The 26404-nt window shown below is 45.3% G+C and overlaps 1 protein-coding gene across 4 annotated transcripts in view; it reads left to right on the forward strand.

Moving 5' to 3' along the window:
* EDA (ectodysplasin A) overlaps positions 1–26404 on the forward strand; it is an 83637-nt gene that overhangs the window by 43121 nt on the left and 14112 nt on the right. For all 4 annotated transcript variants that reach the window (XM_074882787.1, XM_074882788.1, XM_074882789.1 and 1 more), the window contains exons 2-3: positions 8057–8162; positions 25927–25956. In XM_074882787.1, coding sequence (XP_074738888.1) covers positions 8057–8162; positions 25927–25956 — 136 coding nt within the window. The remainder of the gene's footprint in view (positions 1–8056; positions 8163–25926; positions 25957–26404) is intronic.

The raw sequence follows: 26404 nt of genomic DNA on the forward strand, positions 1-26404 counted from the left end.
CTGGGTAATGAAGTTAAAATACCAATAAAAACTTAGGAAAATATGCTCCCTCCTCTTTTATTGTTCTCTAATGATTTTCTGTTACCACAGTGCCTAGAAGACCCAGGAGTGTGACTCACTGGCCTTCTGAAAACTGGGATTGCGCAGTCCTCTTTGTAAAGGCTTTTCAACCCAAGGACAGAAATGCTCAGTAGATCAAAAGCATCTCAAATCCGCTTCTTAAAAGCAGCGGTGGCATGTTAAGGGCCGTAGATTTACCGAGGCAGGCGTTCCTGCCCGCTGGCAGGAGCTGGTGCAGTGCCACTGGTCCATGGCGTTACCTGGTCCACCTCCGTCTATGAGAGCAAGGTCATTTCTGTTTTCTAACGGCCAAATATTTGCTTGGCTCCTCGGTCGTCACTCGTCAGGAAGCTCCTCATGAGTACTGGGATGGAGGTGGCTCTGCTGTTACAGCTCACACCCGGAGGCACAGCTCAATCCTTCCTTCCACCCAAACTTCCCGCCCAGCTTTGGATAAGCTTCTCAGCATCGCTGGTGCTTTTAGTCTCTAGATTATCGAATTGCTTTGCCTCATCGCTTTGGGTGGAGAAAGCTTTGAAAGATCACCGTTGGGTCTAAAAGCCTCAGCATGGATCCTTGCGTGCAGATGAGAATGAGGGGGAGTTGTGGTGGGTTTCCTATGAACTTGCCCCTGGGCCCTCAGGCTCCAGGGTGAAGAGCTGGTGAGAGCAGGGATGTGGCTGGTGTCGGGAGGGGAGGAAGGGTGACGGGGAGTGATGAGAGATGAAGCAATAGGGATGAGAAGAGTTATGGGCAGTCTTGAAGGGAAGGACCATACTTGAGCTTTCAGGCAGAAAAAAAGCCGGTGGAGGGGTTTGCAGAAGACAGCGTGTAACCTACTCCAGACCCCGGGAAAGGATGCACGCAGCCAGGCTGGGCTGAAAGCACCAGATTTGGGGGAGGAAGATGGGTTATGAGAATTCCGGCTTAGGGAAAGTCTAATCTCTACTCTCCCCATCGCTATCTCTGACCACCTTCTGGCTCCTGGTATATATCACGTTACAAGAGTTCTGCGTTCGGGGCTGTGGCTTGTCTTGCAGACAAGACATCGTGTATAAATTTTTGTCATGTTGAAATGGGAATTGTTCACTCTTTCGCTGCTTGCGTTTTTATGAGGAAAAAGTAATGATGACAAAAACAAGACTTAAAATATGTTGAATGGTTGGGGTTTTTTTTCAATAAAGCAAAGCTACTCCCCAAGCTTCTTTCTAGTCTATTTGAAAATAAATAATCTACTTAATTTTTTTTTTTTTTTTGCACCACGTGTTACCAGAGGCGAATTTCTCATGGAGGACAATGGGGTTGATATTCAAGTAGCTGCTACTCTGAACCGCAACCTCCGACAGCTGAACTTCAGAGCACCAGAAAAACAACAGTATTGCTTGCAAAGAATGCCTCTACAGAGTTTGGTCTTGTTATTAGTCTTCTCACACTAATGATCTTCAAAACTGCAAATGATGAGGGAATTTGACTTTAACAATACCATTAAACAATAATGCAAGGGGATGATTTCATGCTTTTTTGTTGGGGTTTTTTTTTTTCCTCTGGTGCTTTAAGACACTGTGCTGTAGGACAGCGTGGGTTTTAGTGATTAGATCTAAAGCTGGCTGGTCTGGCTTTCTCATGATGGATTGGAAGACAACTTTGTAATACAGCATGCAGAGAATTCTTTGGGGGGTTTGGTAGTGAGAAATATGCTCTAAAAGACTTTGCAGGAATGCACTTTTCACTGAAAAGGGCTTGTGCACCTGAGTGCTTGCGTGCTTTTCCCAATCCTGCTGTTAATCAGGAGGAAGACACCAGTTCTTCCTACCAACTTGGCTTTGCCTAAGGAAAAAAACCACACCTTTTGTGCCTAATTGCATAGGTTGGGTTATATTTTTCCATTTCTCTCATTTTCACACTGTTTGACCGTTGGAGATACATTCCCTTGGTGTCCAGTGGATGTTCATTCCTGTGAAGTGTGTCTGAGGGCTGTGCATTATTTCAGGCATTTACAGAGGGCTGCAATTAGATATGCAAACCTTAACAGTTATTTCAGCATCCCAGCATTGTTTTCCTTATTGCGTGTGGTTTGTATATCCAGCCAGAGCTCTGTGGTACATTTGGGTTTCACAGCCTGAAGAAAGCTTCCTATTTAATGGTACCTTTACAAAAAATAAAATAAAAAAAAATATATCTTTATTCTTACTTCTGTGGAGCGTGGAACATCCATCCCTATAAACCAGACGAGTTTCTGAGTGACTGCAGGCTACATTATTTTGGGGGTTCCCACTGTGCTCCCTTGACATCCCAGAGCTGCTTTGTTCCACATTTCCAGAGCGGGTTCTGCATGTGGCTGCAGAGAAAATCAGCACTTTTGTATGCATGCCTTTGTTTTTCTTTATTTTGCTGAGAGAAAACAAGGTAGAACCGATTCATTCTGGTGAGGCATGCCTTTACTATTGTTTCAGAGGTTATTTTGAGGTATGGTTTCCCCTGGGATTTTTCCTCTCGGCTTTTTGACCTTTTTGCATCCTATAGCGATTTTCTTGATTAAAAGTATGGAGTCGTAATGGGTTTACATGGTGTTTCTAAAATTAAGGTAATCTGAGGGCTTTGGGTTGGAAGAGGAGGGAAATGGTGATTGTTCCAGACTTTTCTGCCACTGTTCTGTAGCTATTCAGAGAAAATACGACTTCTTTTTTGGGAGCAGGTATGTGCTTGCTGGGCTCCTCAAAAATACTCTCGCTCTACAAGCGCGGAGGCCGAGAGAATCAGTTCTCCGTGACTTTGAGGATGAGGAGTTTCAGTGAAATGATGGACCAGGAGAGTAATTTCTTTTTAGACCTCCCCAGAAGGGATGGGTGCCGCAGGCAGGGTGCTCCAGCGAAGCCCTGCCCTGCCCTGGCTGCCTCACTGGCGCGGGGGGCTCGGCCGGCGCAGATGTGTTTGTGCCGCACCCCACCTCCTCATCCTCCCGGCCCTCGGCCAGGGCCACCCACGCTCCTGGTCCTTCTCTATCAGCTCCAGCATCTCATCTCCTAGACCCGGCAAAGGTCTGGGTCTTGCACCTCCAAATCACCGGCCGCGACTGGGGGGGTGAGCGTGGGGCACCCGAGCAGGTGCCCCTTCGATCTCTGCAAGTGTGTTGGCTCCACTTTTTTCTAAAAGGATGCAACTGATACTTGTGCAAAGTATTTCTGGGTGGTTTTAAAAATGCTGGGAAGCGTTCAGCCGTGGGAATGGCTGCGGTGGGTTGACCAAGACGCCTGCCCAGCCCACTGCTTTGCTCCCCACGCACCGAGGGAACCCACGGAAGCCGTCCTTGCTCTTCAGCATGTTTTTTCAGCCATGTGAAGCGTAGCTTTCAGCGGCCCCCGTGTTGTAATGCTGTGCTAGTGTCCAGCCAGCAGCGGTTTCACTGAAGGTTATTTCTCCTTTTGCATCTGTCTGTGTGGCTGCATCATATTTTGCTAGATGGGTGGCAAACATCTGCTAGTTCTGCTCCGCAAATCCTCTCCCTTGTTGTGGCCACACCGAGGAACAGGGAGTAGATGAGTTTAGTTTAAGGCACAACAACATGCACCCTTACATCCAGACCAAAAGCTGCAGAGTCCAAGAGCTGCGAGCGAATATATTAATCATATCTCAGGGGTGGTGAATGGAAAAAGCATTGCTTGCTCGTCCAGCCGGCGCAGCTGTGCCAGGCGCCGGGCCCCGGCCGGACAGCGCGGCCCTTCACAGGCTGACCCGGCGGCCGAGCATCCCCCGACCTCCCGCAGCTGCAGCCCCTGGAACAACGAATCCCTTGAGTCATCGGGGAGAAACTTTTTGCCTTCCTCAGTGTGGGGAGCTCGCAGCAGAGCGGGGTGTTTCTGGTGTAGCTGCACCCCAGCAAGCAGCTTGGCCGCCCTCTAACCTGCCCCTGCGCTCCGGAGCGTGATCCTGGGCAGCTCCCTCCATCCCGAGCTGGACCTCTGGGAGCCCCAGTACGCTGCTTGCCAGAGGTTAAATGCCGTTCCTTGCATAATTAAAAGTGTTGTGGAAGTTGTCCCTAGGACAAACTCTTCTCTTTCTCTTTTTGCTTGCACCAGTGGTGTCCATTACCGGGAGGACTGGTGTGTTACTTCTTCAGGAAAGTTGGTTTCATAGAGGTCGGTGTCAAAGCAGGGTGTGCTCGTAGCTGGTGTGGTCACAACTGCTGTCAGAAGCTTTTTCTTTTTTTTTTTTAATTTTTATCCCCTAAGTAAAAGCTATGTTTCAGTCATTTGCCCTCCCTGTCATTTCTCTTTCTGACTTGGTCTTATTAGAAAGACAAAGTTCAACAGGTAGATTACTTTTAGCCAATATTTAGTATTTTTCTGACTGATCAGTGGTAAGTGTGCTATAAAAATAAAACTTCTGTGAGAACAGAGTATAGTGGAGTTGGGATTGTTCAGCCTGGAGAAGAGAAGGCTCCAGGGAGACCGTAGAGTGGCCTCCCAGGACTGAAAGGGGCTACAGGAAAGGGGGGAGGGACTCTTGATCAGAGGGGTAGGGATAGGACAAGGGGTAACGGTTTTAAACTGACAGAGGGGAGATTTAGATGAGATCTAAGGAAGAAATTCTTCCCTGTGAGGGGGGTGAGGCCCTGGCACAGGTTGCCCAGAGAAGCTGTGGCTGCCCCCTCCCTGGAAGGGTTCAAGGCCAGGTTGGACGGGGCTTTGGGCAACCTGGGCTAGTGGAAGGTGTCCCTGCCCAGGGCAGGGGGTGGGACTGGGTGGGCTTTAAGGTCCCTTCCAACCCAAACCATTCTGTGATCCTATGAAGGTTTGAGCAATTGTCTTTATTTAAAAAAAAAAATCACAAGAATGCTCATCAATGTTGAATGTTTGTTCTCCCAGCCAAAACCAAATAGCTTTGTACACCACGTTCGTGATCTGAAGAGCCTCTTCTGAGGACGAGAGGGGGTGTGGCAGATGCTGCAGGTGACATGGGTGGCACAAGCCGTGGGTGCCTGTGATGATTCCAGTGACAGCAGGCAGGGCCACACCGCGGGACCTGCCCAGGGGAGGCGGCTTCTGGAAAGGTGCTCTGGCTCCGGAGGGACACGGCGCAGCCGAGAGGCTGCTTGGGGGGCTCAGGAGGGGCCCAGGGACAGGGACAGGGCAGGGGGTCAGTCCCAATTTCAATGCTTTCCAGTGTTAGTTTTGTGGAAGTGGCAATGGAGGGCTGGGACTGTGCTGGTGGCTCTCACTGCATCCGTGGTGGGAGGAGGAGGAAGGTCCGGCTGGGTGATGTGCTTCGGTAGCCATCATTTGAGTTTGTGTTTTATTTGCTTTTTTAATTTTTAATCTGAGGTTTCACGTTACTATTAACGCTGACCAAAGCATGCTTAGAGCCCCATTACTCAAGTTTTGTGAAGAAAAGGGTTATTTTCATGAACTGTCCAGGAAAATAAACATATTGTGTCAATCTCTTGTATTTCCCCTTCTGAGACTAAACTTTAATGGTTTTGTTTAGATTATGAAAAGCTTTCAAGTCTCTTAAGAAATTTTGATTGTTTCACTGAAAACGACAAGGCCCGTCGCTCAAAATGAGAAATTGGGCTTTTTCATCTGTTCTAAATCCTTATGATTTTCCAGGTGAAACTCTCCTCTGAATTATTCTAAGCCAACTGGTAGTTCTGTTTCTGTACAGTGTGAGGGGAGCATGGCATGCAAGGATCCAGCTTATACCTGGCAGGAGAAGGAATCAGTGTATTAATCAATAATCTTTGTGACAATGCCCAGATGTGGAGAAGGAGGTGGCGTGGAGTGGGCTGTATGTTATGCTGCAGCTTTTCAAAATTGTGGTTAATGTTGTGTTAAAGTGGTATTTGTAATAGCGGGGAAAGGAAGCCTGTTTGTTTTGACACGATGAGGGTGGTGCCCTTACAAAAATCTCATGATGAAAAACGTCGTTTTTAGCCCTAGCGCTGGGTGCCGCTTTGACAAAGTCAGCAGGGTTATTTGGGGTGGGAAGCTGCACATCTTAACGGGCTGGTCCCCACCACTTCATTTTCAGTGCTTTTATTTAGTTGTGTTTTCCAAAGCTCAAATAAGACAGCCAAGCAATAACAGCATTCAAAAGCAGCGCTGATGGTTTCGTTGAATTTTTAACCTGAATTACAATGCAATCTGTTCCTTCAACTAGTTCTACAGTTTGAACTTGATTTAAAGATGTGGTTTAAAATAAAAACCTTCCGTTTTTGCTCATCCCTTGGCCTGCTTCGTTGTGTAGGGGCAGGTACCGGCGGTGCCTGCAGGAGCATCCTGCTCCATGTCGGGGTCAGCGTGGTGGGATGCAGGAGGTTGGGGAGGATGTTGTAAATGGGAGATTTCAGTTCTCCATCCAACCATGGCTGGTCCTTGCCTAGGCCGGTAAGTGCCAGTTTTACTTGTCATTGCTTTTTAGGCACACTTAAGAGTATAACTGTGCTTGTGAGGCTGCGGGGAGCTGGGCCCAGGCCATCCCGCAGCGTTTCGGGGTCCTTTTGGACACAACATCATTGCAATGACAAAATATCAGGAATTCCAGTAAATTCAGATCAGCCTGCACACAGGCGGAAATAAATAGCAACAGCTGGGAATTTGGGAAACCCTTTGGGGTTATTTTTTTGGGGGGGAAACCCTTTGGTTTTCCAAATTCCCTTTTATGCGGCTGCATTGGGGTTTATTGGAGTAAAGCAGATGCAAATGTAAAATCCAGCAGCTGCTCCTTAGGGAACAGGAATGGGGTGTTCTTGGGCTGGAAGAAGAGTGTGGCTGGGGGAAATAACTTGGAAATAGGCGTTTGTGCTGGGGCTGGGGGGGTGGGAGAGGGGAGGCGAGAGCCCCAGGGCATGTCAAAGGCAAAGAGACCTTGAATAATCATTACTTTTGATAGGGATTTTTATGGCCTGTAGCTTAATGAGCCACCCTTTTTAACTAGCAATTCACGGAAGAAATTTATTCTCTGCTATTTCAAAGATGCTTTTGATGCCACAGGTTTTGTTCTCAGAACAATAACGCACTTGATAAGCTTTGGTGCTGCTTTTTTGAAGCCTCTTCGTTCTTGTCTTGGGCTGTATTTGGCTTGTGTGTTTATTTATGGCTTAAATAATTGTGATTAAGTTTCTTCAGCATAAAGAAAACCCCATCCCAGTCAGAGCAGCCCTGGTTGGAAGCGGGTGCGGTAACACACAGAACAAGATGTTTGGCTCCTAATTCATCTTTCATCAAATTCCTTGTTTTAGGAAGTGGAAATACCTGTGGGAAATGCTGCTGGTGATGAGCTGCCACACCCTGGGGTGACTGGGAGGACTGGTCAAGTTTCTAAACCAAAATTCCAGTTTCTGGGTAGGGATGTTGATTTAATAACTGTCAGAGAGTTTTTAATGTAGTAACTATTTTTTCATGAATAAGAGGTCGCTACATAAAATTTTTTGCCCCTTGGCAAAAATCATGTTACAAAGATGTGCTTGCTCTAGGTTTAAAGTGTTAATTTATGTGGTATACTGAATTGGATTTAAAGGTCCCTGAAGACCTTTGAATCTCAGCGGCTAATGAGCCTTGCAGAAGAGAGCTTGAGAGAGGAAAAACTTACTGGCAGTGAGTAATACTGGTGAAAGAGCTCCAGGATTGAGCAAGTTTTGCAGAGAATAATTAGAAATGATCGCACTGGCATTTGGGGTGTTTGATTATTTCCAGCTATAGATCTCCCCTGACGCTGCCCACGTCCCTGTCCCTGCAGCCCCTTGTGCCCCGGAGGGATCTTTCTCCCTGCCGAAACCCTTCAGGTTGAGCTTTCCCAAGTCTTGGGCTGATCCAAGGGGACACAGCTCCTTGTGGTTTCCCTTGGGATGAGCTGAGCATCCATGGGCAGCCATCTCACATCTCCTGTGTCTCTCCCCCCTCGGCTCCTGATGGAAAGGATTTGGTGTTCCGGCTCCGATCTCTCCGCTCGGCTCAGTCACGCTTGCCAAAGATGTTTAAACTTGTCCTTCTTCTTCCAGCTGGCCTTGCCAAACTTCTTTCACCCTGAAGAAAAGCTGCACGTTGGAGAAGAAGGTAGACGCGTCCGTCGAAATAAAAGGAGTAAAGGCAGCGAAGGGCCAGACGGTGAGTCCCGCTTTGTTCCTCGCCGCTGCACTTCTTGTCTTCGCACAGACAAGCAGAAGGCTGACTTTTTTTTTTCAGATCATGGTTATGATCATGCTACAGAATTCTGTGTGTGGGGAAAAACAAATTAGGATCTGTGGCTTTTAATAGTTTCTATCTGATTTTGATTGCCTTCCAGATGAAGAGTTCCAGTAGTTCTGGTTTCTGCAACTGTAAGTCTAGTGATTTTGTGCAAATTCATGCTGCTTAGTAATTTCGCCCTTGACTCTTCTTCTTTAATAGTGAGGCTCTGTGCTCATTTAAGGCTATAAATTTGTACTTATATACCTGTATCTGTTGTTCTGTACACCTGTCTGCTTAAAATCATCAAGTAGCTGTTCGTAGTCTAACAAACAGCTTGAACATCTGCATCAGGGTAACTGCTCTAACAGGGTTTCGCAGTGCCGTGGATTCTCAGGTGGGTTCAAAGCCCATGTGAAGGGAGGTCAGAGTTGTACAGAGCCTGTATTAAGAGGGCGCAGAGTTATAAAAAAAAAAATCACAATTATGTATCTGTGATTTGATAAATATGAGTATGTATGATAAAACCCCCAGGGATATTGGGCTTCCTTGGTGGTGGAGATGTCCCTGGTGTGATGATGCTGTCGCTTTCCTTTGCTGTCACCGTCCCTTGGTGAGATCATCGTCCTCCTCATGTCCTGCTCTGCTACACTCAGATGCCAGAGCCCTTCTCTTCTATCTGGTCTCTTTATTTTAGACCTTCTGGTTGGTTTTGGACTTGATGTCTGACAACGCGTGTCCTCTGCGTGGACAGTCCCACCACCCTCTCCATGATGGGATGGGCCATGCCATGATTTGTTGTACATGCACCTTATGCAAGTACTAAATATTAGAACTTGCTGCTGTCTGAGAGGGGTGTTTCTTAAAGCATTTTAATCTTTAATCTGGGAAGTTCTGGAAGACAGAGGCCATTCCTGATGGCTACGAAGGTGCTGAGCTTTTCACATGGCAGGTGTCCTCTGAAGGCCCTGGACATCTGAAGGGTGCTTTGAAATGGAGAATGAACCCTACCAAAGTTACATTTCATACTTGACGTCATGTAATGTCACCTTTTTTGTTCTTCTAAGGAGTGCCAAAATCCCTAGGTAGAGCATAATTTAGGGTAAGTCCTGTGACATCTTTATTGCGCCAAAAACACTCTCAACACTTATTGAGAACTTAAGTAATAAATACGAAAATAATTAAAATCTCCTTCACCTTCAGTCCTTTCCCCCAGCTTGAATCCTGCCTGATTTCAGTATGAGGAATTTTATTTCTGTCTTTTTGTTTTGTCCAGCTACACTGAGACACGAGGACTGCCTCCCGTGTCGAGCTGCTGGAAGAGCTCCCACACTTCCCTGCTGTGGAAGAGCACGGGCCCATTTTTATACAGAGAGGAGAAGGGGACTGGGTGCCAGGGAAAGAAATAATGGAGTAGTGGTCTGTGCGTGGCTTGATGCAAAACCCAAGTCCTGACTGCATTACAAACCTCTCGGCCATCGTTAGTTTTCCCCTCCAGCTCCATGAGTTTCCCATCTCCCCTGCAGCCCTCACAATTTCACAGTGGAAAAGCGTTTCCCTGTGGCTCTGCTCCAAGAAAAAGCTTCATGAAACTGCCCAGATTCCTCCTCCCCGAAACACTGACAAGTATAATGCATTTGGTACAGACTCCCTGAGTGATTCCAGCGAAATGTGGTCCATCATCTTTCGAGCCGGTGTCGCTCTGATGCTCAGATGGCTCAGGCGGGATCCAAGTCCTGTTGCTCTGACTCCTTGAAATCTATTCCAGTGTCTTCACAAGTCGGTTGTGTAAGTAGCAAGTTTTCCCTGTACACGAGCGGTGGAAGTGGAGCGCTGCAGGCAGATGTTCCGAGGAGTTAGCCTGGCCCTAAGTGCTGCCTTTCTATTGCCAGATGTGCAGAGAATTAGAATTAGGTGAGCAATAGATGCTGCGAGTCGGTGGACTGACGAAGGCTCTTCTCACTGACCTTGTGCCCGGGTGAAAGCGTGTCATACTTTTATAACTTCCACTCCTTGCCCAGATTTCCTTTATGTTCCCTGAATGCATCGGAGTTGAGTCACTCCAGAAACGTCACACGCTTCCACCGATTATATATGTCTTTTAGTAAATTGACTGCCATAAAATGACCCCATAGCGTGATGGAGATGGGGAACATTGCCAGATTTCCCCAGTGGCGTTAGCAAGGCGGGTTATGTTGGCAAGCAGTTACTTCGTGTTTGGTCATCTCAGTTTTATTAGGAAGAGCAGTATTTAACAAGTGTAAGCTGTCAGGGCAGGGACTGACCTTGTAACAACCATAAAATCAATAAATAAACAGAATAGCTTTCTTGTGTAACTTGTGCTGTTTGTTTTAGACCTACGCGAAGGAATCTTACTTTTTAGAGAAGGGTGATTAAAAAAAAATAAAGTCATGTCACAGTACTGATAACACCGTTTTCTTCATGAGTTTTGCAAAGGGAAAGTTGATCAAATCTTTGATCTCCAAAGAGCCTCCAGAAGATAAAAGTGGATGAACTATAAATTCCCAGAAGGAAGGAGATGTGCTTTCCACTTGAGGCCTCACTAATATTTGTCTGGAATTAATTTTATGAACTTTCAAGTCCTTTCACACATGCAGTGAAAGACCAAAGTGATCCAAGTGTGGAAGCCGTGGTTGGAGGGAGGCTGCTCAGTCTCCTTCCACGGCTGTTTGAGTCCTGCTCATCTTGGTACCAACCACGGGATGGCTTTGATGATTTATAAATGTCAAAGATAACATGGTTCCTTTCCTAAAAGTTTTTTTCTTTTAGGAAAATTTGCTTTCAGGTCTTTTGATTTGAAAAAGGTGGTTTTGATACAGGTCAGAGCAGGTCCCGTGGGGCCAGGGGAGGGTGATGGCCACAGCTGTGCCCAGAGCTACAGGGACAGGACATGGGAGGCCACGAGTAGCAAAGCTGCTTCGGTGCCTCCTTGTTCCTTGCTGAAAAACCCCAAGAAAAACTGTGTGTGATGGTGCAAAGCTCTCGGTTGGATCCTGTCACTTCCAAACATGACTCCAGTATTTTGAGGACTCCAGCTTCACTCCTCCTACCTGCTTCTCATGTTTTGTGATCATGTTTGCTTAATTTTTGTTTGTGTCCCTCCACGCACAGTGCCCTGGCAGCGGTGAAGCCGAGATCGTGTCCTGGGCGGAGGTGCCTGCCTGGCTGCCTTGCTCTGCCGTGGGTCACCCTGCCCCGGGCAGAGGGGATTGATGGGAGGCTGGTGCCTGGCCCAGTCCTGAGGAGCACAGATCATCTTTCAAGTCAGCTTCCTGTCCATGCCCCCAAAACCAACATTTGCACAGCTTTAAAACTTGCTGCTATTTTTTTCTACTTCTCAAGGACCAGGATTATCCCCTTTACAGCTCAGTTTTACAGTGTTCTTTCTAGTTCGTGTTACCGACTCCACCTGTCACTTTATTTGCTTTAGTTCACTAAAACTTGACCCTCTTCAATGTCTCTCTCTTATTTTTCTTTTTCCCCTCCTTCCTGCTTTTTCTTGGTGTATTTATGCTGCTGTGGAACTGCTGCTGCTCCCAGATTAACAAATCATTCTGGAGCTGGTAATTAGCAACAGTTGTGCTAAAAGGAACCATCAAGAATGTTAAATTAGTCCACTTTTAAATAAACTGTGTATGAAATGTTAGATCTCTATTCCCAGAGCACCAGTAAAAATGCTGCTGGCTCTTTGCTAACAAAGCCAAAATATGGGAGTAGCATGGTTGTAACTACAGAGACAATTCCGTGCTCTTGAGGTTATAAATAATGACAGAGCATTTACAAAGCAGATGTCAATAGGACTCTTTAAAAAACATTGTTTTAAAAAAAAAAATAGTTTCTTTTTCTCCTACTTTCATCTCTGTTCCCAGTTAGATCCCTGCCGTGCTGCTTTCCTGGTTTGTTTGGTTTTTGCTTTTTGGTTTGCCTTTTTTTTTTTTTTTTTCCCCCTTCCTAGATTTTTTCATATTGAGCTTGGTGAGAAACATAAGTGATTGTTATCCATTCTTTGATTTGGAGCATGGCAGCTGGGAAGAGGCTGAGCAGATGGCTGTCCTTAAGCTGACAACAATTTGGTTCCTACTACTTTGGCAGTCCTTACTGCCGAGGAAAGTCCTTGATGAGAACTCACGGGTTTCAGCGCTGCAAATGGCTTTTGTGGAAATGAAAATTAAATTCTGGGAGAGCAGAAGCTCATCTCCATCCCTGCTTCTACCTGAAGCTTTGGAAGGGATGTGCCAGCTACGTGGGTCCAGCGTTTCACCCTGCTGTTAGTATTCTTTGGTGGGTTTAGGATGGGTTTAGGATGATTTAGCTCCCTGCATCCCCCCCGGCAGCCCCCGGTCCTGCAGGTGCTGTGTCTCGGCCGTGTCCCCCCTTCTGACCTGGCAGTACTGACGATGCAATAGGGCTTTTTTTTTTTTTTTTATATCCAGATCACAATAGCAACTTTTCCTGCTGGCTTCCTCTCCTTTGGAAAGGGCAGGTTCGTCCCTCTGCCTCCAGAACAATCAGTGCCTTTGTGTCGGCCCCGTGCAATTCCCCAAAGCCCAGGCATTCCCAGAAACGCAGATGTATGAAGGGCGATAGAGCCTTATTGTGCTCCGAAACCATGGTGATGAGCACGCAGTAAATACAGAACATTTCCTGGATACTGGAGCGCAGGAGACGGTCCCAAAAGAAAGACTCACCACAAAGTGCTTGCACTGACTGATTTCCCCCAGAATTTCTGTGTGATTTCCACCAGAATGGGAGAAGGGAGGAGTTGAGATGATGTTTGAATCTTCATGGACAGTCTCCATCCCTTTCGTGTGACGTGGCTGTCAGTACTTGTTATTACTATGGTAAAATTAAGACTACAGCTCCTTTACAGATCCTTACTTACATGTTAGACCTATGCTTAGGTTAATAAGGCAGGTATCTGTATGAGGTCTTATTCCTCAGGCACTTTTCAGCCATGAAGATGCATAAATATATGGGTAACTTATTTCAGACCATGGTCTTGTGTCTGTGCTCATTTCTAACCAACTGAGAAAGATCCAGAGAAGCTTAACAACTGGCTAAAACCCCAGAATGACGTTTAGGTCCTGGTTTCAGCTCTGTTACAGCAGTGGTAGATTAATACCATGTCATTTCTGGAAACAAGTGAAAGCAAAGGTGAAGATGATATTAAAGGGGATCTTCCTGCGTTAGGTAAAGCTTTTAAGAGAATATCTTTTTAGACAGCTGACACATTTTCATCGTAACCTTGGGTCAAACTACTCTGAATCCATTTTTTTTACTACTGAAATTACTTTGAGCTCAAGTTTGCTGTAGTGTCCATTAACAACCTTTGCTGAAGCCTGTCTTGGGAAACCACAGGCGGTTGTTTGTCATCCAGCAGCATGATGTGCTAGATACTCAAGTAAGACTTAATTTGAGGGAAGCTCAACGTAGCCTGGGCACCTTGGGAAAGCAGAGGTGTTAACATCTAGGCTTGAGCCAATATGCTATTTCAGCTTAAAAATTTTGGAGTCACTTTCTGTGCCTAGAAAGTCTGTGAGATGCCGGAAGCCCAAGTGGTGACGTTCGTTCCCGCAGTACGTGTTGAGGGTGATAGTTTCGTGAGGATGTGCTGCGTCAGCCAGCAAGAGGGAAACAGGGTCTGGAAACTGATGGAGTCCAGAATTCTTCACTGAACTCGGGTATGTTGCTGTCCAAGCTGGGTCTTAAATATTAAAAGCAATTAACTTGCTGGGAGAGGTACAAGCCTAATTGTGTGGCAGCCGTGATGAGGAATCGTTCCAGGTCACAGGGTTCACAGTGTAATGATTAACCTGTCTTGATCCATACACAACCTCCGTTTGCCTCCTGTCTTTTTCACCAGCCCTTCCAGTTGTGATCTGGATTGTTCCAAAAGAAACCCTGCTTCATTATTCTTAATATTTATAAAACCCTGCTTCATTATTCTTAATATTTATAAACCCGTGATGAGGTGCTGTTGATTTGTTCCATCCGTAGAGCTGCTTTGATGTGTGTTTGTCCTTCCCTGATACCTCCCGTCTGGTTTGGATAAGGTGGTGGGATGACCACTGGAAGATTTTGAGATGCTGAGGATATTCAGGAGGCTTGAGAAGGAATTCTCTGCTCAGAATCTCACCTCGGTTGCGTTTTCAGATACTTGCATTGATTCCACTGATGGGGTGGATTTCAGAGTTGTCCTGATGGATCCTCAGTGCGTAGCCTACGGTGTGTGCTCCAGCAGGCTTTGCTGAAACTTGAACTAAACTTCGAAGCTTTTTTTACAACTGCATGTTAAGCAGGGACCAACGTTATTAGAAGTGACTGGTGATGCCGTATGAATTCCACTTCTGAAAACCGGGGCTTTTCATAACGCCTCGGGTCAAATACTGAAGTTCAGGAATCTCAGATAGTTTCTTCTATTACAAAACACGGCCAGGACTAATGAGAGGGGAACAGATGTTCCAGCCGGACAGGAATGCGATTGCATCTGAGCTATGTGTGCATCTGAACTATGGATGCCATGCACCAAGCGTTGTAAATGCTGAACTCAACTAGTAGCTGCTGATTTCTTTCCCACAGCATGAGAGGCTCTATTGTCTGTCTTGCTGAAGTATTTGCAGCTGAGCTTTGATTTCTGTGAATAAACTGGCTCTCTGGCCACATCCACAGAGTATTTTGCAGGCAGATGCAAGTTTGCTTAGCACATGCTCCAAGCCCATCTGGTTGCAGATCGGCTCTAGCACAAAAGTTGAGGAACTGGTGCTGAGCTGGAGCACGTGCACCTTTGCGAAGGGCCAGGTATGGGAGTCCAGGCTCAGGGTCCTGCTGCAGCGACTGCAGGGTGTCTGCCTTCTGCAGATCTTGGGCTGAATAAGTGTATTTTTCTGTCTGCGGGGGCCGGGGCGGGACTGAATAGCCAAACCCAGAGCAGCTGCACTAGCGGTGGGAATTATGAAGTTGTCTTCAGTTGTGGCCTGTCTGGGCACTCATTAAAAATCCGCTTGGTTATAGCAGACCAGATACATTAGCCATAAGAAAAGTACTGTTGCATGAAGCTGAAGAACACCACCACTGGGAAACTCTTTGGGGAAAAAGTTGTGAATGAGGCACGGCAGTTGCATGTTTTCATTAGGACTTTGTGGGCCGTGATGTATAGCAACATTGTTGGATTCGTAACTGATCTCGTTAATACGAGCAGGATTTGGTGAAGTCCATTAATCTGTTTGAAATGCTGTAAATGGGTAAACTCAAGAGTTGGCTGAGCCAGGCAACACTTTGCTGCGTCAGGACTGCTGCAGGGACTTGACTTTGGCTTCCCTGAGAGCAGAGGGGTCTCTCGTGGGCTTCCTTCAGACCCCCTGTTCAGATTCATACAAATAGAAGCACATGTATGCGCATACAGATCTATCCTTGGGTGTAGATCCCATGCTAACCCCTGTAATTAAACCATCCGTTTACAGACAGCTGTTCAACACTACAGAGATTTTCGATCCAATTAGGCAGAATTACATACGGGAGGAAGAAAACCATGTAGAGTTCTGCAGGGATGAGGTAGTCGAAGAGATTTCCTCCACCTGCCCTCGATTCCTTATGGATAGCTGTGGTGGGGAAGAGTGCATTTAAAACATTCAGCAAACGATTTAAGAGAGCCTTTCGTATGCTTGGTTAAAACCTTGCTGCAGCACCACTTGGGAATCATTTCTACTGGAATTCATGACATATGTTAGTTGTTTATCTTAGTGGGATATGACTTAAAATGTCAGAATGTTTTGTGTTAAGCAACAACCGAATAAAACAAACAAAATAAAAACACAGCTGTAATACTATGCTTTAAATTGTTGAATTCAAATATGTGGTATTGATAAAGTAAGCAATAGGGTGCAGTGGTGTATAGAAAATAAGCCTTGTGAGTCCAGCCAGCAAGCCAAAAAAAGCCTTGAGATACTTGAATTAGAAATAGTAATGTTGTTTGTCAGCTCTGCTGTAAAGATCCAGCATTTGGAATCCAACCTAAATGCCTGAAGGAAAACAAAAGGCACATCATATTCTTCTTCCATAGCCAGTGAGAGTGTGGAAAATGAAATATGATGGCCACAGGTTCTGGTGTGAACCCCAGGAACTTGGCTGGGACTGATTATGTGGGAGCGGAGTTAAGAAGGGTGGAGATTTATGTTTGATTGGTTTTTTGTGTTTTTGAGAAGGCAGTGCAAAATTATTTTGCCAGCAACAGTGGCTCTGTAGTTAATTGGGAGCAGGATTTTGTCTTTGTTCATGAACACATTTGCACTGTGGTGTGCTTGCACCTACTCAGTGGAGACTGGATATTTTTTCTAAAAGCTTTCAGGGGATCAGTAGGCTGTCCTGGTACCTGGACACCGATCCCAGAGTGGATCTGGATGGGGCTGAGGAGACAAATCAACTTGGTTGTTCTTTATGTCATATAAAGTGATGGAAATTCCTGTTGCAGTAAGGATACCTCTGCCTTACTCAAGAAAGCAGCGAGTAGTGATTTTCAGCAGAGCTCTGGCAGTTGGAGAAGCAGAGCTGAGGTTGTGGAGTAGCGTAGAGTGGAGGGGACCCCGGGAGGTGACGGGATCCAGCCCTCTTGAGACCCCAAAGAGGGACCAACACCATGACAGAGGTGACAACGGCAGAGGTGACAGACTTCTAAAGGACAGTTGCTGTTCCAACCTGATTCCTCTATAACTCTGCACCTTGTTGTTCCTCATGCCAAAAAGCCCTTAGGAGATACACAGGGCTGGTGGGTCTCTGCATGCTCCAGCACGGGACCCTTCAAACAGCAACTGGTGTTCTGTGAGTCTCACCATCCTTTTTAAGGTGGAAAAAAACTGGTAAATGCATGAGAGCAATTACATTCATCCTACTCCTTCCTCCTCTCCAGCTGGGGCAGAGGGTGGTCGCTCAACAAGGCGCCTTTACCTGGACCAGTGGTATGGGTTGTTGAGTGATGGTCTCTTAGGTCTGTCTCTTTTGCTCTCACTTCATTTCTGATCATCTTGAACTGCAGTAACTGAAGATTTTTTCCCTTTAATGAGGTTAAAGATCAGTGTAAAGTACATCACAACCTACTGCCACTGTTGGTCAGTATCTCTGTATCTTTAACTGTCCTCCCATTCCTTATGAGCTTGACCAAGTTATTCCCCGACTTGAAGAATCCTGGTTTTTAATTGCCAAACCAGGCAAAAATCTCTCTGAGTACTGGCAGGAGAAAAAAAACTTTGGCAACAACAACAAAAAAAAACCTGTTACGTGATGAGATCTTACATGGTCTGAAGCTGTCTGAGGAAGAGAGATTGTGGCTCTCTGGAATCTAGTGTCACTCCAAGGACTCGAAAGATGGGGCAGGAATGAGCTGTGACTTCTCTCCATTTGTTTTCAGACTGATAAGCTTGAACTGGGGTCTGGTGTATGGGATCAGAGGAATAGGGAGGGAGCAGGCTACTGATCCATGGAGCTCCTGGAGCAGCATCGGATCATCTGGATGACACATGGATGTAGGCTTGTCCTTTGGCAGAGTGCTCAGAGGAGAAGAGCAGTGAGGCAGCAGAAGGCCATTCTCATACCTAACTCACCACAAGAGAAATGATTCTCAGCCTTTGGTGTTGATGCACAAGCTCTTCCCAGACCCTCTGGCCAAGCAGCATAGTGTCCAGAAGTGTTGGAGGAGACCTCAGTGCAGGATACTTCCTCTGGAGACGTATGGAGACGTGTGAAAAGTCTGTAATAGAGATGAGGAATAGCCTTAAAAAGTGGATGTAGCCAAGGGAGTCCCTCAAAAGAGTTACAGAATGAGCTGCAAACTCTTCTGGATCTGTCGGGCTGGAGGAGACTGGCTTTGAACGTTAGGCAGTTTAGTTCAGCACAGGGGTGGGATATCAGAAGAAGCGTCAGCTATAAATTGGCTCTGAGCCAGTGTTGGGGACTTAGCAGCCTATAACTCCAGAATATGACAGGGCTACCACCCAGTACAGACTCCTGAAATTTAGGGCCTGTGTTTCTACTGTGCACAGAGTTTAAATGCAGTGAAGGCAGAGCATCAGGCTGGGATGGCCTCCAGGCATGACTCCAGATGACTCTTGGTCTTGCAGTGGAAGGAAGATGCCATTTGCTGAAGGACAAGGAGGGAACACTGCTTTATGGGCTGCTGTCGTGGAACATCTCAATTTAAGATGTAACCAGAAAACGGCAATTAAGGGTGACTGTGTTCACACATGAATTTTGAAGGGTTTAAAACAAATGGAAACAAAAGCAGAGAGAAAAGCAACAATGGTGGTTGAGGAAAAACTGAATGGCCTTGGGCTCTGCCTTACGTACTAATATATCAAGCAGCACTGTTTCATTCTTCCCCCACTCTGTACAATGAGTTCTTCATTCGGTTATGTAATATATTCACCATATTTTGATTTATTGAAATTAGTACTAGCCTTGTACCAGGGACATCACATCCCTAACTTGGATTCACCCATCCTGCCTGTAATTGCAGGCAGTGTCTTTCCTCCACACTTATCAGAAGACCTCCCTTCCTCATCCTACCCCCCCAAAAAAACCCACTTTGGCAATGCCTGCCAGAACTTTTGAGTAGCACACAATGTGTTTTACTTCTGGTATAGTTTTTCCTAGATCTTTAATTTATCATATTTTCTAAATATTCTGAACGAATAATACCAAAGCTGTACTTCAAGATCTGTTGCCTTTTTCTCTGCAATTGGTGAAGAAGCACTTTATTTTTCAGGGAATGGGAAAAAATTCATCTTGTTTCAGTATTTGTATCACTGACTGGTATTTCAGTAGGGTCCAAGAAGCTTTCATCTGGATAGACCAAATTTCCTGAAAACGTTGAAAACATATTGGTTCCAAACCTCCCCCAAAACCACATGTTCTAGATTAAGCATGTGTTTGGGAGCTAACATCCCTCTTTCCCCAACTCCACCATAGTCTGGCATTAATGACACCACACTTAAGAATATTTGAAAAGCCTTACATATCTCATACCTATGTCAATGAAGTAAATATCATTACACCAGATCTGGAAATGAAACAACTGAGTTTTGGTGGATTGACTAAGTGGAGTTTTTTGATCTTGTTCATTGGGACAACTTACATCAAAAAAGGTAGTAGATTCTTTATTGCTTGAAATCTCAAGTAACACTTAAGCTTTTCTTTCCACCCCCTCCACCTTTAGTATTGGTCAAATAGAGATGGAGGGATTGATGGAAGGCTTAACGTGTAGAACTTCTTTAATATTTGGTCATCATAAAGGTTCCTTCTGCTCTTAATGTCTGTGAAAGTTGATGGGACTGGTTAATTCCCAGGCACGGGTCAGGAACAGTAACATTTTCATAGCTGCTTTGCCCCTCTTCTTTAGGAAGCCCCAAGTGGCAGAGAACTTCCTTCCTGGAGAGGTGGAAATTCTCACAGCTGGAGGGCACTTGGTGGTCAGAGCTTTCTGTGAGAGATGGCAACACCCTGCATTGTTGGGTTGAACGATTGGCAGGACTTGAGTCCAGGGACACTCATCCGCTCTACTACAGAGCCTGGTTGTCGTGCTCGGCTTCTGTTTCTTCTCCATTAGTAATGGTAACCCAACTAATCTCCAGAAACTCATTTCAAATTCTGTAAGCTATCAATTCTCCAGAAGTTACTGGTGGATTTGGGCAGTACTCAGAGCTTTGTCTGAGATTTAGCAAGTGGTCTCTTTGTTAAACCAGATGGTTAGCAGGGTTTGGAAAAATACTTTACACAAATTTCCATAGCTGTTGAGAACAGTGATCATTAAACGTAATATTCTTCTTCCAACTACAGCCAGAAGCTCATACTTCAAAGAAAAAGCTGCATTTTTTTTTTTAGTGCACAAAGACAATATTGTTTTGAAAATGTGCATATTAGATAAGTCACATAGAGTTCCCCGCTTCTGTTTTCATGTTCAAAATTAGACATTCATCTTGAAAGTTAGCTGTGGACTTAACGATTTCAGGTCATCTTATGCTTATTTTACGAATGAGTGAGAAGTGATGTGGTGTTTGTGGAAGAGAACAACATCTCATTAATCACTGAGATTTTGTCTCTGAGTCTGTTGGTAACCTGGGATGAGGTTAACTTCTCAGTACCTCCACCTTCTTATCTCTTGGAGGCAGAGCGGTGATGGTAATATGGAGATGGCTCAGGTGTGTTAATCTGGTTTTACATATTCCCCAAACCAGAGTCGTGCTTAGGTACAAAGATTGATGATACACCACAGTAACTTAGGAAAGTAGAAGACGGATGCCTTGATAATCCTAGGGGCGAGCAGGGAATGCTGAAAACAGGTTGGCACAGCCCGTAGAGGACATGTGGCTGCTGCAGCCGAAACTGGTTGAACACCTTGAAGACATCAGTAGATGTCTTTGTTCTGAATTGAATGTGGACACTGCTAGAAGATGGTAGTGGCACTCGCTGACTTTGTTATGCTCTTGGCAGCTGAGAATTTGAGGAAGTTCAGCAGCCTTCCTAGGTACTCGTCCTTTGTTTGACTCATTTCTATAATGGTCAACCTTTTATAGGCTTTATATAAAATAAGCGTAATTACAAAGATCTGTTCCCATCAATAAAAGCAGTTTGAACTGTTTTGCAGGAATTTAAACTATTTCTTGTTAATCTACACACACAACTAATAAGTGAATGCAGGGTTTTTTTAATATGCTATTTATATCAGCATATGTCCTAAAGAAGTTTTTGATATTTTTGTATTTATAGTAAATCATAGCAGTGTGTAGCGTGCAGAAAGAAAAATAAGGGGGGGGAAGTAAACTCTATTAATCTTTATAAGAGAAAACATGTCATATGTAATATCCTCGAGTTGCATCACCATCTGTTTTTTTTTCTGAAGCCCTTGGAAATGATCCAGCAGATGCTAGGGCTGCAGGAGCTGGGGGCTGGAACCTGCTCCCTGAAGCACGGTTAGATGTCTTCTACTGCTTGCTGGGCCACAGCTGCGGTTTTACACAACAAGAACTCATCTACTGCAAATATTTTCTTCAGCTTAAGTGAGAAGCTTGCATCTGAACTGCCTCATCACGGAAACCGTGGTCAAAGTGCTTCTGCTAGAAGAATTGACTTGGCATGGCTTGGAGCCTTCCCCTCGCAGATGCCCAGCTCTGCGGGCGGGCTTCCAAGGTGGCTCTTCTGTTGGGGTTGGGGTATTTTCTTATCATATAGAGCTGTCTTTTCCTGCTTGTGCCTTTCCCTCAGAGTTTACCACTCTTTCTGGTTTTATATTCCCTCCTTTTCTGTTATCATTCCCTTTTATTTTCCCAACAGATGTGGAAAATAAGCTTTTGGAGAAGTCTAGGTCTTGAGTGCTGTTCAAAGCCAGGGTCTTCAAAAGCCCAGTGTGCAGCATTGCTGCTCTAAGACCTTTGCTGGGGTAATCCCTTCCTGTGATGAAGAACTCGGCTGGCAGATGATAGAGCTGGCCTGAGTTATTATGGCAGGAGTCAGTGGACTTTTCCTACAGGAAATCCAATGAAAGAGATTATAAATTTTAGAAGTAGATCAGGTTAAATGTTTCAAGTCAGGCTACCAGCCCGCTTCATAGCTTAGTAGCTATGTCTTTACTAGTTAGGCAAAAAATAACCTCACCACTTTCCAAAGGGACTGATGAACTTTTGAGACTTTTAAGCCATGACCTGTGACACCTGAGGGCTTGCTCTGAGCCAGACACCCCCTCCAAACCTGTGCTCCTCCTCCTGGAGATTAGAAGAAGCCTTCTCATTCTCAGCTTAATGGTCTTGGGGAGCAATTTGCACACATGAGGACATGCCAGTGCTGTTCTTTAAGCCCTGACAGGTCTTCTCCCTCCATGCCCATCACCTTTCCCATTGGTGGTCTCATCCCTTTCCCAGCATTGATGGCCAACCAGGCAAGCTCTGCTCGACCACTTCTTAACCTTCCCAGGAGCCCTTCTGTGAAATTATTCTCATTTAAATTCATCTTTCTTTATGTAGATGATCAGGGTTAACTGCATTACTCCCAGGATTTTCACCCCCACCTACTGAGCGGCATCAGTATTGCCCCATGTCTGCCAGATGTATTTCCACGGATCCGTTTTAGGATTGTATTTCTGCCTTTCCTGGCTGTGCGACAGCAACTCAGCGCGTGCAGACGTTGACCTCCACAGCTCCATTTGAGGAGCTCCACCAATCCAGCAGAAAAGTTAATTATTCCCCGTGTATATATAATTTATAGGGCTATACATTTTGTATGACTGAATCTCATTCCATGCTTATTATCCTTCAAAGCCATCCAGCCTGTCCTCTCTGATATCCCAGTCCTCTTCTGTATTAGCAGTTCTTGTCAACTTTCCTTCCTCTGCAGAGCGAAGCTAAAATGAGGGGTGGAATAGAGCTGACAGCTCTTTCAAGGACGGATTAGAGCATAAGCATAAATTTAATTTCAGATGAAAGACAGGAAATGTAGAATGGGATGGACTTCCCTAGGTCTGGGGTCTGGTTTGACCTCAAACATGAGCAGACAGCATGCAGAAAGGAGGTGGGAGATAGGTGGGATTAGTAGGAAGAAGCACAAAAGCTGAGCACAAGCACATATGGAGAAGAATAGCTGTGCTTGGGTGGCTGTCGTGTTTAATACCAGCAGTCCAGACCACGAGCTTGATCTCTGGGGCGTTCATAACAGATACTTAAAGGAATTCATGAGGACCGGAGGTGATGCCAGAAAAGTGCAGAAAAGCGAACTCGAGGTTATTTTTATAAAGAAGGGAAAAGAGGTGCTGGGGAACAGCTGACCCTGGTCGGGTCGCTCTCGGATCCCACCAGGAGTTCAATAAATCCTCAAATGCGCTGCGGGGAAACCCCAGAAAGCAGAGACGAGGGTGGTAGCAGACAACGTTGATCAGTGGAAAACTGAGTCAAACAAATTTTTTTCTGCAAGAAGATGGCAGGTCTTGTGGACTCCAGAGCAGCAGTAGGGATCCTGTGACATGGGTTTTTATAAGGCTTTTGATACTGTAGAGAAACGTAGCGCATTGCCTGTAGTCTGCATCTTGGAGCGGAAAAAAGTGTCTTCTCCTGGACCTTCCTTGGAATCAAGTCATCTAATGGCCCCCATGAAACTACGCTAAATAAACGTGGGTAGTGTGAAAGGCTCTGAGACCAGGAGCCTCTCCCCAGGAGGAGTGGGATGGCGGGGTGGGATTAACGGCGTAGGGGAAAACTCTAGGAAAGATTTAGGCTTGCCTAACGTGTAGGTATTTAACCCACTCCATCAATTAACAGATAACTAGTGGGTCACGTGCATTCAACCGCTGCAGCGTTTAACAAGCTTTATTACTTAAATATCGGGGTGTGGCCTCAGAAAAGCATGGCAGAAAGGATCTTCTTTTTTTTTTCCTCCTCTGCACACAAGTGTTGGGACAATGTACAGCAAGTAAAGTTTTCAAGCCTTGTGCCTCAGCACCTTTTGTCCTGAGGGGAATACAGATCTGATGTTCCAGTGGCACTCTGCTTCTCAAACTCAGTAAGAGGCTTTGTTACCAATTTAGACTAAATTGGGAAAGAGACAATGAGTTTACCATTTTGAGCAAAAATGAGGAAAATTCTGTCTTCTGGTGTATCGGATGAACCTTATGGCTCCCTGCTACAATTAAATTATCCACCCCCTCCTATTGGGAGATGAACAGATGCAAACCCCAGAGACCCAGAAGCTCCCAGGGCTAATAATGCTGTGTTTTTTTCATGTCAGAAGTATTTTTGTGTTTGTCGAAAGATTCACTTGCACAGCCGTAACATCTCTCTCTGCCGTGCCTGGAACAGATGCGTGTGTTGTAATATAGACTGTGAACATTGACATCGCATGTGGTTCTCATTCCTCCCATTCATCTTTGAAGCTAATTGGTTCCATCCATTTCAAATGTGTTTGGCTCGCCGCAGCTATTTGTACTTTCACTCTGGTTATAGCGCTAATGGTGTGATATATATAACATGAAATAAACTCTCGTGACTCCGAGGTCTGAAGAGACACATACGTAGCACTTGCATTTTGCTTGCTGTGTTAGGTTTTGGTTGTGGGGGTTTTTTTGTTAAATTATGTCCCCCAGACAATTTTTTCCTCTTCACTGGAAATGTTATGAACTAGCTGGTGCTTAAGATGAGGGCCGGTGTGATCGCGGCTCATTCTGCCTCACGGGAGCTCAGAAAATGCAAAAAGAGGAGCCTGTTGGTGTTTGCCAAACATAAAAGGTTTTGCAGTTCATCTGCTGGTGGTGGACCTGCTGGTTGGCTTTGGTGCAGCTCCCTGGCAGATACCGAGACTGGCATTGTTAGAAACCCATGTGTTGTCCTATCTATGTGGTTTAATACTGTGAATATATGGATTAGTAAAAAAAACAGTAAATTAGCAGAAATAATAAATCAGATAATACCATTATTTTCCTGTGACTCAAGAGCATAATGTAGGCAAATTAATATTCCTGTTGAAAAGGCATCAGTAAGGCTATAGGGTATTTCTCTGGTCCTTCTCCCATCTTTCCTCTAACTAACCCTGGGAATATGGCACTTTGGTACTAATTGGTAATTTGTCTTTCTTTACCAACACCGACCCAAAGCAACCTCATTACCTTGCATTCATTATACACAAATCCCAGTTAAAAGTCGTTTCAGTCTTTGATGTGTGCTTAGACCCAGATTTTAGAGGCATTTCACTGATGAACAGCGAGGGAATATTTGGGGATTTTTGCAGTTCTTTCCCATCCATGACTAATTTTTGAGGAAGCAATGGAACATGTTTCACACTTCAGCTTTTGCTCAAAAAGTCATGTAGTTCCTCAGCTTCACTATAAATATTTTCACTTCTTGCTCGGGAGGCTTGTACTCCCATTGTTTAAATAAGCTGTTCATACTAATTCTTTGCTTTTGTTTTTTTTTAGGGTTTGTTTTTTTTTTAAACAACTTGAGTTGCAAGTATTTGGGTTACTGCTCTCAGCTGAGAGTCATGCGAACTTCCTTCTACCCTGTCCTCATTGGGAAGTAAACTGTGTCAGCTTTAAATGTTAATGTTGGTGATTTCAGGCTAACAGAGAGAATTCATGTATGGCTGCATAGACCACGAATGCATCCATTGTCCACTTGAAAAATAATCTGCTGTTTAGGGACCGTATTTTTAAATGGTTTCAGTTGAGTCTCAGGATTTTTGCTGTCTGAAGGTTTGACGTGCTGTACTTCTGTCAGCGACTTTGGTGGATACAGATGGCAAAACTCTGAGCAGTGTTGAGCAGAGCTGGGACTAAGCTGGTACCTGAGAGTAAAGCTCTGGCTCAAGATTGAAGAGCATCTGTCACCTGCGCTTTGCCATTGGCCACAAGCAGATGGTTTAACTCTTCGCAGGAAGGGGTAGAGGTGCCCACCAAAACTCATGCACTCGCGTTATACCAGCCACGGGTTGCTAGTTTGAGAGAGGGTACATCAGGTCTGGGTCTGGTAACATCGTTATGCCTTCTCAGCAGTTGTTTGTAGAGAACAGAAGAATACATCTTTGGCTTACCAGTTTCATGGCCAGTTTTGTTCCAGCTCTGGAGAGACACCCTCTGGGTTGGTGGGTGTTGATAGAAGTGGGGATTTTCTAAGTTGAAATGACCGCTGAATTTCATTCGTTTTCTTCCTTTCCTTTGTAGGTCCAAGTTCAGTCAAAAACAAGAAAAAGGGTAAGTTTGAGTTTTAATTTAATTTTCCTTTCTGTGCCTGCGGTACCCATCTATGAATTTTCTGTAGCCAACATGAAGGAGAAAGCAAGGAGAGGTTCCCTCTCCAGGAAGGGCAGGGATGAGCGTGGTGCGTGGGCCCACAACACGGACCACGAGCTGCTCTCACACGCCTTTGCCATGGCAGGACTGTGTGACCCAGTGGTGGTGGGGAGCATCAGCGCTCGTTAAAACCTGCCTGAAAAGCTAAAGGAAGTTAATTACATTGTATAGAAGTCATTCTGAAGATGATATAATTAAATAGTTGAGTGAAGCTGAGTCACGTACCAGCTATCAGGAGCCGCTTGCTGTTTGCCAGGCCGAAGCAGTTTTAGCTTTCATCCCTGTCCTGCTATGGGTCTGCTGCAGGTTGGGGTCTCCTTCCGACCCACCAAAGTCAACATTGATATGC

This window comes from Strix uralensis, chromosome 13 (genome assembly GCF_047716275.1).
Source record: "Strix uralensis isolate ZFMK-TIS-50842 chromosome 13, bStrUra1, whole genome shotgun sequence".
Taxonomy (NCBI): Eukaryota; Metazoa; Chordata; class Aves; order Strigiformes; family Strigidae; genus Strix; species Strix uralensis.